General features: G+C 41.3%; 1 protein-coding gene across 1 annotated transcript in view; it reads right to left on the bottom strand.

Annotated features, from left to right (window-relative positions):
- ITGA9 (integrin subunit alpha 9) overlaps window positions 1-12,845 on the bottom strand; it is a 219,326-nt gene that overhangs the window by 171,997 nt on the left and 34,484 nt on the right. The window contains exons 11-14 of the mRNA XM_027675915.1: window positions 11,335-11,429; window positions 8,332-8,422; window positions 7,773-7,818; window positions 4,165-4,319 (exon numbers count right to left, since the gene is read on the bottom strand). Of these exons, the coding sequence (XP_027531716.1) occupies window positions 4,165-4,319; window positions 7,773-7,818; window positions 8,332-8,422; window positions 11,335-11,429 (387 nt within the window). The remainder of the gene's footprint in view (window positions 1-4,164; window positions 4,320-7,772; window positions 7,819-8,331; window positions 8,423-11,334; window positions 11,430-12,845) is intronic.

The following is a 12,845-nucleotide window of genomic DNA, read 5'->3' as shown; positions in this document are numbered from 1 at the left end:
CATAACTAAAGTTAAATGGCTAAAAGCTTCGATAACTGCTCCCTCTGAGAAATTTTTGGTCATACCTGCAAGAGTACCGCCACCCAGCAGACCAGGTGAATTACTCCAGCCAGTACAAGATGCACCAAGTAAATGGCAGCAGGCATTTTATAGTGGATTTTCATCCTAAATGGCATATATGTACTCACGATGCAAGTCATCCCTGATTGCTGATGGCAGCCCTGAAGCAGTAAGGAGTTAGAAGAGATTAAGATCAGGCCATGGTATCCCACAAGCTAAAATGGAAATCACAGCTGACTGCACTAACGGAGGGGTTACACACTCTAAGCCACTCAGCACATCCCATCCTCACCCACTCAGATAATGACACACCCACAAACAGCAGGAGGCAAAATGCTCAGCAGGAACAAGCACATCTGTAATTGCTTGGTAAACTACTAGCTATAGTACCAATTTGTGGGGGGCAAGGGGAAGGGTAGCATATGAAAAAAATGAAGAAATGACTAAATAATAACAAAAAGCCATCAGAAGAGGAATGTGTTTCTTTGGTGCCTCTGCCAGTAATTTCAAGGAGAAAATGATTCATGAACTTTGCTTGCAAAGAAAATTCTTAAGTATTAAAAAAAAATACCCTAGCAAATGAGAATATATATAGGACATTCCCTCCGTCCTCTTCCAAAATGATTTTTTTTTCCCATTACTTCAAACCTTGTTTCAAATCCTCTCTCATAGTGTTGTCCCTGGCTCTAAGTAGGGAGCCATCCTCGCTGTTCCATACACTGAACACATTCCTGCAGCATGCCTGTTTCTGAGGCACTCTGAAGGTAACACTGACTCACTCCTGCATCTGAATAGACTGGAAAAATAAGAGACAGATAGAATAAAACTCCTGCACTAAACTACAGCTGCATACAGTTAAGAAGAGGAGAGTCCACTTCTGAAAAGTTTCGGATTAGGCATGTTACTTCAGTCCTAGAAACATGTTCAAATAGAGTAAAACTATCAAACAATCCTACACTAAATTTTGCACCAGTTTTTCAGGCAACAGTATTAGGGACATGAGGAGTACCCTAGCAACAGATCAACACACAAGTGATGCACATCTTAAATGAAAAGTACAGGAGAAAGTTTGAAGCAATTTCTAACGTATCTGCCTAACTCTAGTCAAATGACCAAAACCCTTCATTTTCATAGCCATTAAAATTCACCCGTTTCTCATAATGGCACTATTATTATTGTTATTATTATTGTAGAGGAAATTATCCAGACTGCGGGCCAAGTTTACTTCCATTTTCCTTCAGGGATGAATGCAGAAGCAGCCCTTGACGCACAGAGATGCAGCAGTCTCTTTTCTTGTCCTGGTCACCCAGAAGTGCATGGTTTGAACAGGCTGAAAGCTTATCATTCAAGCTAGGAAAGGCCTTTCTCTAGTCCCTGCCTTTCCTGGCGATACAGAGACCTCACAGGAGACAAAGCAATGGCCCTTTAAGTGAAAGAGGAACAGCCTGAGTGAGATTCTGAGGTGACAGAGTGAAAACTTAAAATACTGTATTTCTCATACCTCCAAGACATACTGGAGGCTGTCTCTGTCAGTGGACATACAACTAGACGCTTAGCTCTCCAGCAAGCACTGAGGCAATGCGTGGCACACAGTGCAGAGCACATTTCCCTTGGCCATGGCTCTTTGTTCAGACAAAAACATTTCAGCAATAAATTCATACTTCTGAAGACCATAGTCTGAAAGAAACAACTTTATGGAAATTGTACTGTCATTGGCAGTATCAAGCAGTGTCCATAAACACAGAACCCCAGACAGCTGTTTCACGACCAGTAGTATTGCAACTCCCACTAGAAAAAGAAGAAGCAAAAGAAAGATGGGGAATGTTTATATGCAAGCGTGAAGTAGTGCTAGATGAAGATGACTTTCCTTCATATGCCAGTTAACAAAATAGCCACACATTCAAATCAGCATTGAAGGCACACATTTGCCACAGAAGAATGCTGCCGGCACATTCAGCTTGATTTTCTAAACGTTATGCAGTAGATGACCAATTTCAGCTGCCCAAAAGCAAGACAAATGCTAAGCTTTTCACCAGTAAGCAGCAATCTCGAGTATCCACGTTGACAAGCCCTAGGGGAGTGACTTTCCAGATGAGCACCACATTTGCACCATCTGACTTTACAGACTACCCCCAGACACCCAAAGATGAAATAATCCCAATCCCAACACTTTTAGCCACAAAATTCTGGCATAACATTTTAACACTTCCATATGCCTTTCAGAGTCTGAACTGGACAACGATGCATTAACAGGGATATTCTAGGGTTTTTTTCCCCCACATTTAACCACACAGGAGAGGAACTATTACAATATTTCCATTATTTGTTCTACCCTTTGTTAATTGATATTCTTCAACTGCAACATAATTAAAATGGCCTGACTGTTAGATTACTAACTGAAAGCTCATTTGAGATATTTTATCCAAATCATACCCTGAAGGGATTTTATACAGTCAGATAGTTCTGGCTGCAATGTTTTCAAGACAAATCATTTTGTTACAAGCACTGTATGAAAGGACAATGGGTGGAAGTTTTATAATAATCTACTTAATAGTAAAAAAATTTCTTGTAATGAGATGGATGTTACTCGCCAAAGAGGATGCTTATGTGCTTTCACCACAATAAATCATCAGAAGTACAGTTTGTAAGACAACACAGAGAAATTTAATCAGCTCTTACAAGACATGATGAACAGGAAGATAGATCTTTTGTAAATGAGGGAAACAGATATTTAGATTGGAAAAAAAGGAAGTTCACTTCTTAGCCACAGGTCCAGAGATATGAAATTGAAGCAAAGGAAACATTTGAAACAGTACTTCAAGAACACAAGAACAGCTAGATATTCAGAAAATCTATCTGGTGATTTTCAGAGAGGAATTAACAATCTCTCAGAACCCTCAGGAATGTGTTTTCTTAATTGACAGAGAAGCAGGCAGCACAAAAAATACTTTATCAAAGCATGTATTTATCTGCTTAGTGTCATCTAAGAGAAAGAAAAAGTGCAAAAATAAAAATTCAAGTCTCAGTTGCATCAGTATATTAGAATACACAGGAACCCTAAATTTGGTAATTCCACTGTTTTGAGCTGTTCAGGTGAGAGTGACAAGCTGCTTATAGTTCTCACCCCACGTGAATGGCAGAAGAAGTAGAAGAAGCCTTTTCCTTCTCTGACTTAATTAAAACCAAAATACTGCAGCAGGCTCTGCATACTGGGTTGCACAGATGCAACTTACCCTTCTCAACTACCTGCTCAAAAAGGCAGGGCATAGAGCAGGAGGAGGCACTGCTTTCCCCAGCTCACTATCAAGACAGAGCATGCTGTGAGACTGAGACATCTTCCCTGAATAGCACAGTGCAAGTCCTCTGCCATTCCTAAAGCACCACAAAGGTAAAACATCACGAACTAAATTAACTCAGGCCTTAAAATATTTAAAAATGCTGTATCTGTCCCATACGACTTCACACAATATCTAAGACTTGTAAACATTGGGATGTAAAAATCATAAGTAGTATTTTAATAGAGCAAAGACATAAAGGTTTGCACAATTACACGTTACACAATTCCATTCACCTCAGCAACTCCATGTGTTTTACAGAGATGAACTAATCTGAAAGATATTCTTGTTATCAGTAAAAGACTGGGCTATTTACAGTCACTTTACAGACAGTTAAACTGATGCACAGAAAAGGATTTTCTCATGTCTGTTTCAAGAGCTCCTTGTAGACTTGCAAAAACTATTAATCTAGAGCAAATCATCTTTCATATGCTTTCTGATAACACTGATGGAGGATATGGATTCAGAAGGTCAAGAGGTAAACAGGGAATACGAACTCCGAAAGCTATGTTCTCTATTCTTGTAGCAAGCCTAAGGACATACTTCCCTCCTTTCACTGAGGAAGAAACTGCCTCAGCATTACATCAGCCTCATCAGAAGGTAAAAACCTGCCCAAGGAAGTTCTCGAGCCTCCAACTTTCTGGAATTGTATACTCCACATTCACGTTAAAACTACTTATTTCCCATAAAAGGTCTGTTACTGACTACAAAGAGAGCCCTTGACTCCAGGTCAACCTGTTACTGCCCGGGGCTGGCACAGGTACCTTACCTATTTCTCCAGGAACATGCTTGCCACTGAAGCGAAAGCATGTAGTGACATTGAGGCAGTTCACCAGCTGCAAGCCATCATGGCACTGAGGAGCTGTGATATTGATAGATACGGGCAGGAAAATGGAGATGTCCATGGTAATGACAGGCCTGGATCTGGAGATCAACAGAGAAGTAGAATTGAGTGACCAGATGGAAGTTCTAAGCCAAAGGAAAAGAAAGTAAATTTGGTAAACTACACAATTTCAAGCAGACAGGAAACATAAGAGAGTACCTTTGAGCTGTAAAATAAACTACCACTTGACCTAGCTGGCAAGGACTACTAGCATTTAAATTAAAACAGTAATATCAGCTTGAAGTTCAGTGCTCGGATACAGACTGCAGGCAGGCAGCTAGGGAAACCAGTAATGTGTAATAATAATAATCATCATCATCTCCAGCAAAAGTTGTTGGAGGATAACAAAATTAGTAGAACAGCAAACAAGAACAACAAGTTCATGCAAATGAGACTGGTTGCTAACCATCTTGGATGGTCAGGGACAGGTAGGAAGAGACGATAGGTTTCCACAGAATGGTCTACAGTCAAATTTGTGACCTGAAAGTCAAGGAGGGAGCACAGGGGTAGGAGATGGATTCATATATAATTTTTCCGACAGTATAAGAGGGACAACAAACACTACATACGTGTTTTCTGGAGGAGGGACATTTGGCTAATTCCCTCCTGACAAGTGGCAAGGATTGAATACTCTTCACACTGCTGAACTGTGTTTCAATAGCTACCTAGTGCACTGTGAACAAAAGCTTTCTACCCTTGCAACTCCAGCACCAGGTTATTGCTACCACTACTCCTGGCTGAGGGAGACCTCAGCCAGAATCACAGAGCAAGCTGAGTCCCTTAAGTCTCAGGTGTGTCTTGTTAAGGAAACTTCCCTGTCTGACCATTCAGGAAGCACTTACACAGTCACTCACACCACCAGAGACTTTAACTGGTGGGACCAAATCCCTTTTGCAGTGGCTCCAGTGAGCTGACAGGTGCCCCACTTGACTCCCTACACACACCACTCTCATGTAGTCATACCAGGTTTCCCATAGTTCCATAAAGCCATTTATTCACAGCAAAGTAACACAGAAATAGCTCAAGCTGATGCCTCTGAGGAGGGATCCAGAACAAAGGATGCCCTGGGCTTTTATACCCTCACACTCCAAGCAAGTCTTCACTCTTCCTTGCTCTTCCTCCTGAGTCCTTGGCTCCTGCTGTGTCTCCCAGTGTCTGGTCGCCTGGCTGTGCCACAGGTCCCCATGTGGTCTCCATTTTTCTTATGCAAAAAGTCAGTGGTTCACAGCCTCTTGCTTCAGGCTCCCACCACCCAGAGCTCAATTTGCAGCTCACACTGCAGCTGCACCTGAGATACCTACACTGAACGTATTCCTCAACAGTTTCCTCTTTCACACAACACAGAAGATCCAGCAGCCCAGAAAACCAGACTCTCCTGAGTCATCTCCAGCCCAGGACTTCAGCCCAAAAATTCAGTGTTATTCTTCCTGGTTTCAATTCTGTACATGATCAACATGAACATGTTCTTCCAAAACCAACTACAATAGTGAAAAAAATGTGCAGCAACCAGCAGATTCAGTTCCAGGGTAGTCCCAACAGCCATGCAAGGCCAGAGCTCGTAAACCACTTCAGGACGATCACTCCTCAAGCCACTTAATTGAGAGGCAGGGGAGAGGGAGGAGAAGAGAGCAGGGACTGTGGTTACACCTAATTTATATCAACTGGAACAAGATTCACATCAATCTCTAAGACAGCTGCTCAGACTCTTTTACCACAGCCTGAAACAACAGTGCAAGTTCACATTTTGAGATGGCGGATGAAGATAAATGCTAGCCCTAGAAATATATGCGGTGGGGGGGAAGGAGGAAAAAGAGTGAGCAATCATTTCACACCTTCAAAGAAATGCTCTTTCTGAATGTTTAGGGAGACATAAAAGAGTAAGTGCTATAGTTGATCTAGAAAAATATTTCTCCACCTATGATGCACTGTGTGATTTTTCCTTAGTCTCATCTCACTTGGTTATTCACTGGGGAAAAAAATCCCAGTGCATCTGTCAAAGGACCGCACACATGTGAGCAATACAATGCTGACAATCTGCCCCAAGTCACCAAAGGTTTCCACCAAAGCCTTTAAATATCACTTGGCAAAATATTTGTTGGTTTTGGCTAAGGGTCTTCACAAAAGTGGGAGGGGTAAGAGGAGGAGGAGAAGAAAAAGTTGATTTCTTTACCCTAATCTGAATCTTAACAGCAAGAGGGACACACTGGAAACTGGCAGTAGCAACAATTAATCAGGCTGCCCACAAAGTCAGTCAGTAATACACTAATTTCCTCAGAAATACACAAGTATGACTGAAAACATTGACAGAGGTCATCATGCTGTTGTGACGCATGTGGTTTTAAACATCACAATATGCCTTTCAGTTTGTCTTCCCCCCTCTGCAAGTAACATCAATACAGGAGAAAAACGCAGTTTTCTTTTCAGCAGCTTCAGAGATATGGAGCTGCAAATTCCCACCTGGGGCACGGCACACTTTTTCACAGAAGCAGTAATTAGCATGTGCATGATGAAGGAACAGAAAACTCTTCAGAAGACTTGCCCACCTGCCATGCTGATCATCAAGGGTATTTCTTCCCTCTCCTTTCCTTTTTTTCTTTTTCTTTTGTGTAACTGATTCCAAGGGAAACAGAGCCAAGTTTTTCCTGCCTTGAACAGGAAGGAGGCTAGCACATCCATTCTGCAGTTCCAGCATTTGTCTTACCAGTGTGACCACATCCCTGTATCTTCCATTAAGATGCTGGAGTTCCTAGTAGTGATTTCTATTCCTAATGACATCTAAGTATTGAAAGCATTTCTTTTATTAATTATTAACAAGTGTAACAACAGACCTACCGGCAAAAAAACTCTTTTCCCAAGTCTGTGCATCTCAAGCTCGCTCCTATTCTAATTCTCCATCTGCACAATTTGGTGAACCAAGCTGTCCCACCTCTTTCTATCAGATGGAACAAGCAATTGCACTTAACTCATAAACTTGAAACAGCAGCCCAACTCCTGTGTGCATTGAAAATGTATCTCTATTTCATTTCCCTGAAGATTCTTATTTCATTCTGCATCCCATTATAACTTGCAAAATTACATCCTGGCATCATACACAGCTCATTTTTTGCTCAACTGCATTCCCTTAAATCACAATTTATTTACTTTATATAAACATAGGAATAATGAAGAAGCCTCCTCACAAGTTGGGGCAACCTTTCTAAAGAGGCACTGAGATGCAACATATCTCCTTCTGGCTCCAACCCTTTTTCTTCACAGTCCCGGATGTTCTATGTATTGTCACCCCTCACTCTGCTGTTTAAACTAGACTGTGCATTCTTTGACACCATTCATGTCTAAGGTTTTGCTTAAACAGTAACCTAGTTTGCTTCTTCTGGCCACAATAAACTAGGGAGGAAACTCGAGTGGTTAATTGGTTGGGCTTAAGACCACATAAGATATAAACAGAAAGCAAAGAAATAAAAGACAACAATGAGTGAAAAATACAGTCATCTCACCTCAGAAGTATCACACTGTCTGACAGGAAGGCTCCAACAGTCATATCTGAAATTTTTGTAACATCGAGACAGTTACAAAGGAGGCATAGAATTCAGTTCTTTCAAATCAGTTGCTATACCACAGAGCATGTTTTTTGACTTAGGCAGTTTGCCCCTTCAAATATCATTATGTCATATGTATTATAACTGGAGGATTAGGTCTGTGATGTTACTTCACCTCTGCTTCGTTGTTTGATTTTTATTAACATTACTATATTATTGTCTACTTTTTGGGTTATTTTAAGACTGCCATCCTGACTGAGTAGTTTCAAGAAAATTACACCTTGGTTAGATACTGAATCTTCAATCGCTGTAACTGCCAAAATACCTGAATTAAGTAATTGCCTAGAATTTTTACCAGGAGCTTCTAGTAGCAGAAGAGAAGGGGAAAAAGCAGCTCAGCTTCATTGACCATCTGCAATGGTAGGGACCAGCAACCTGGAAACAACCTAGCTCTGCTATTTTCTAGGCCTACTGCTGTATTTTCCCCATGCTCCTGATGCCAGAGTAGCATACATACCTGGATAACCATTGCTATCCATATCAACTCCCCCTGATATGGACTGGCCGAACATACGCAGCTTTGGGTTTATTGTTTGCCCAGACAGCTTCTGCAGTGGAAATAACACAAGTGAAATCAGTCAGCAACACACAGAATCCTCTAAAAAAGCCCGCCAAACAAAAGAAAATCTTCAAGCGTGATTTTCATGGACATTGGGTCTCTTCTCCATGGGCTGGAAGTGCCGCACACCTGCAGTCTCGCACTTCACTTATGCAGCCCTGAACAGGAAGGCTGTCAATTGCAGGAAGCCCTTCTGCTCTGGGTTAGTAGGAGGCCAGCGTTGACTTGGATTAAAAAACACACCTGCATAACAATCCTCATGCAGACCCAAGCAAAATAAAGAACACATCAAACAGATTTCCGCAGAGGGAGAAAATTTAACTGCATTCAAGAGATTAATTTTTTGTGGGTTTTTTTCCATTACCTTAGTTTCTCTGAATCGAATTTTCAAGAAGCATCTTAACAAAATTAATGATTAATTGAAACAGAAAATTCCACACAACCATTTCCTTTCACAGAGGTTGCCAGCATACTCAAAGTCAAAATGATTAATTTTCATCCCACTTGGAAATTCCAGTTTCAATCAGATATTATGGAGTATTTTCTGTCAGTTTGGAAGTTGTATCTCATTTCTGTCTCCCCAACTTCTAACATAGTTTCATTTTTTAATTACTAACACAAAAACTTTCTCTAAATTCTTTGCACTGTAAATGCCTTTGTCTGAAGCAAATTAATATATCAAAATTTCCTTTTCTAAGAATGCAATCAGAACTCTCTCAGCTTTCATTCATTATGCTGGGCCACTAGTGCAAGACCTGAACTCAAATCAACTTCTGATTGCAGAAGTTACAGACAGAGGAAACCTGCCCCATGAAGTAATTTCGAAGCTGTTGGTGGTGCTTCACAGCTTGTGACATGCAAGCAACTTTTCCTGGTCCTCCCATAAAAGAATGTAATATTGGACAAAAAGTTAGGTGGGAAATTTATGGAAAAAAATATAAGCTGAAGGGAAGAAAGATATCCTGACAGTTAGTTTAATGGGAAACCAGTGATCCTACTCATGGGTAGATAACACTGACAACTGGAATACCCACATTACACTTGCTTCGCAGTTTTAGGGGTCCCAGTTAGGGTGGTAAATCAAACCTGCAAACATCTCAGAAGACATCTGTTGCTCTTACAGCCTAGAAGGCAAAGGTATAATGCTTTTAAGGACCATGAATGAAAACAGCAGGGCACAAAGCCAATTAAGCTGCTTCTGCTAATAGCAGCCACTGAAGCTGCTGAAGGTACAAAGAACTACACAGATCAGCAATTTAAATGAAGACAAGTGGGAAAGCGGCAGGGGGAAAGGAAGGACCGAGAGGGAAGAGCTAACAAAATGAAAAGGGTGAAGATATACACCCTGCAGGGTCCCTTCCCTCCACCTCTCACAGCTTATTTAAAAAAGGAAATCCACAGCATTGAGATGGATCAGCAGTACAGTAATAAAATACAACAAGTCTTTCACCTCTGGGTTCAAATTCAGGACAGGTAGGTAGAGAGCTGAAGCTGTTACACAGTTTTTGTTGCATGCAGGACATGAACTGGTGGTCTGCCCAGCGCCCTGCAGCAGACACTGGGAAATGGCACAGAGATACTGCCTGTAAGTGGTGCCCTCTTGGCTGCCTCAGGACATGGAACAACCATAGGAATGGTATCAAGGGTCAACAACTGTACCCTGCCACTCTCTCGAGCTGGGTGTTTTCCCACTGACCAAATGGAGACGCATGTGCTGTGTCTGCTGGCCTTGTTCCAGTGGGGAGGGAGAGATCACAAACAGGATGTTTTGCTTCCCACCCTGATGATCTGTCCTCCTTAAAAAATGTAACATTTTCCCATGAATGATCAAAACAAACCCAAAAAATCCCCCATCCTTTTCAGCAAGAGCTTGAAAGCTCTAAGATTTTCAACAGTCAGAGAAGAACCTCCCAAACAGCGACTCTTGGCAAAAATAGGCAGAATCCACCACATGCCACACATTAAGAATACTTCTAAAATGTACTAAAGAGTCACTTAACTTCCTTTTTTTCTTAAAAGCAGTGCATGCCACATACATGGTAAAAGGAAGAAGGACTAAACTTTTATGGTCTGTTAAAAGAACCTCCAATACAACCACTAAACTCTTTAATTCTGCTTAAATTGATTTACTGTGAAGGATCCCACCCAGCAACAAAACAAAACAACCAGAACTTCAAACACACAGAGGGAGGGAAGATTCAGGCTCTCTGAACAAAGAAATGTGCTAGAGAGAGACTAGTGGACACATGTTGGGCAGCATGAGCATAAATTTATCATCTCTACTGCCCGGCTACAGCAGCTAAATTGCACTATGTCATCCCTGCACAAGATGATATAGCATATCCCAGACAAGGTTTGACTTCATAATAGAGGGTCAGGGGAATGGCTCCCAAGAATGGCCTTGGGAGTGACATACTGTGACATACTGTCAGAATGCAAGAAGGTCAACAAGGTGGGTAAAGAGGCTTCTGTAAGGCACAAAAGAACACTTAGTATCTCTTCCTTCTCACAAAGTCTGCTTCTACAGGAAGAAAGTGCAACCCCACAACTCCCCACGGGCCTCTCCATAATTTCTATGCTTAACCTCTCCAGGGTTTCCATTTCTCCTCTGCATCAGTACTATCTCTAAAAACTGACACTCAGCCCCTAAGACTTTGTTTGCTTCAAGAAGATAGAGCTGACAGCTATAACAAAAGAGAGTGAAAAATACCTCCTGACTGACATAATTTTACCCTTCAGCATAGATATAGACAAACTCTGGGAGAAGCCACCTTCAAATCAAGACTGAGAAAAGGATGTTGAGTGATGATGAGGAACTTAGGAACTCCTAAGTATGGTTTATTTCTGCAGGTCTTCAGAAAGTGACTTCAGAAAGGTATCGTAAATGGTAGTGTCACATACCATAGAGTACTGAGGTATAATACCATTGGCATCCCCATGGTAAATGTACACTGCTCCTATGTAGTTATCCTCCTTAGGTGCTCCAATGGCAACATCTGTAAAACAGTACAGATTATAAACATTTCACAATTCATCCCACTAATCCAACTTTTTCCCGGTTTTAGAATGCAGCTATCCATAGGAAAACAGCTCTCCATGACAAAGATGATCAGCAGCTCATGTGAACCTAGGTAGAAGGAACTTGTTTGATTTATTTAAGAGCTCATGTTAAGATAAACTTAAAAAACACACAAATGTATATGAATTTTTACACACATGTGGCTATGTTTCACAGAATCAGATTAATTCGAAACATGTGCTGTTATGAAAATGTGTGTTTATTAACCAGCAACCATATTTAAAAAGTTAATTTAGAAACCTTTCATAACACAATCTCCAACCCATGGGAACATCAGCTTTGTGAACTAGGACAAGACTGGCAAAATATTTACCGCAGCACTACATTAAGGCTGGTTGAAAATCCAAGGCTTCACAAAGAGGCTGGGTATATTAAATGGATAGGCAAGAAGAGAAAAAGGTTGCTGAGGGTCCACTTTCAAAGTACATTTGATCCAATTTAACTGCAAACTCTTGTAGAAAGCATGATCCCACTTCCAATTGGACCTAGTGACTATGTGGCTACTAAAATTAAGCTTTTCTCAACTGCTTCCTACCAATGGACTGATTCAACTCCCTCTGCAGTCTCACCATCACCACAACTGACCTACAAGCAGTAGCAAGAACACACAAATGCATGTCCAAATAGAAAGGAACAACATGTCCACCATTGGTGAGGGTAACCTGCAACGGGGCTGAGTTAGGCTTAATGGGATACTGTGCTCTGAGTGGCCTGAAAGAAATAAATCCAGGCATACACTGACTAAGTTGGTCTTTGTTTAGAAGTCCTTAATCTGCACTGCCAGAAACCAGGGCAGAAAAGGAGCCAGCATCAAAACTTTGCACTCACCTATTGCTATCACAGCATGGGGCCTCATGCTGAGAGGCCTGAGAAAGGAGCAGAGGGAGAACAAAGAAAAGGAGAGAAATTAATAGAGTACGTTCTATCAGGAGCGAGAAGCTACTTCTTAATTACACTACATGATAAGAAATGAGACTATGTCAACAAAACCAGAAAGGCTTGAAACATAAGGAAATGGGAAAGAAAAAAGAAGTCACACAGGTTTCTGTTTTCTCTAGGGTGTGGGTATCTTAAGCCTTTTATAAACCACACAGGAAAAGAAGAAAATACAACAGCATGGAAAGCAAAGCAATTAATGATATTGAGGTGTGACCTGCATAGACATGGACTAAACCGACATCAAGAACAGTCAGCTACAAAAGGCTTTAGCACACAAATTCTACATAAGCACATTCATTTATCCTTAGTTTGAACCCAGGTGCTGGTCAGATCCAGAGGAGCAATGGATGCCACGCAGCACTGAGCCATGCAAGACTGACAGTGCTACATGGCA

The sequence above is a fragment of the Neopelma chrysocephalum genome, unplaced genomic scaffold (assembly GCF_003984885.1).
Source record: "Neopelma chrysocephalum unplaced genomic scaffold, ASM398488v2 Primary Assembly neopelma1_26, whole genome shotgun sequence".
NCBI classification, from domain to species: Eukaryota; Metazoa; Chordata; class Aves; order Passeriformes; family Pipridae; genus Neopelma; species Neopelma chrysocephalum.
The sequence above is the reverse complement of the archived record's forward strand: the minus strand, read 5'-3'. Positions and strand labels throughout refer to the sequence as shown.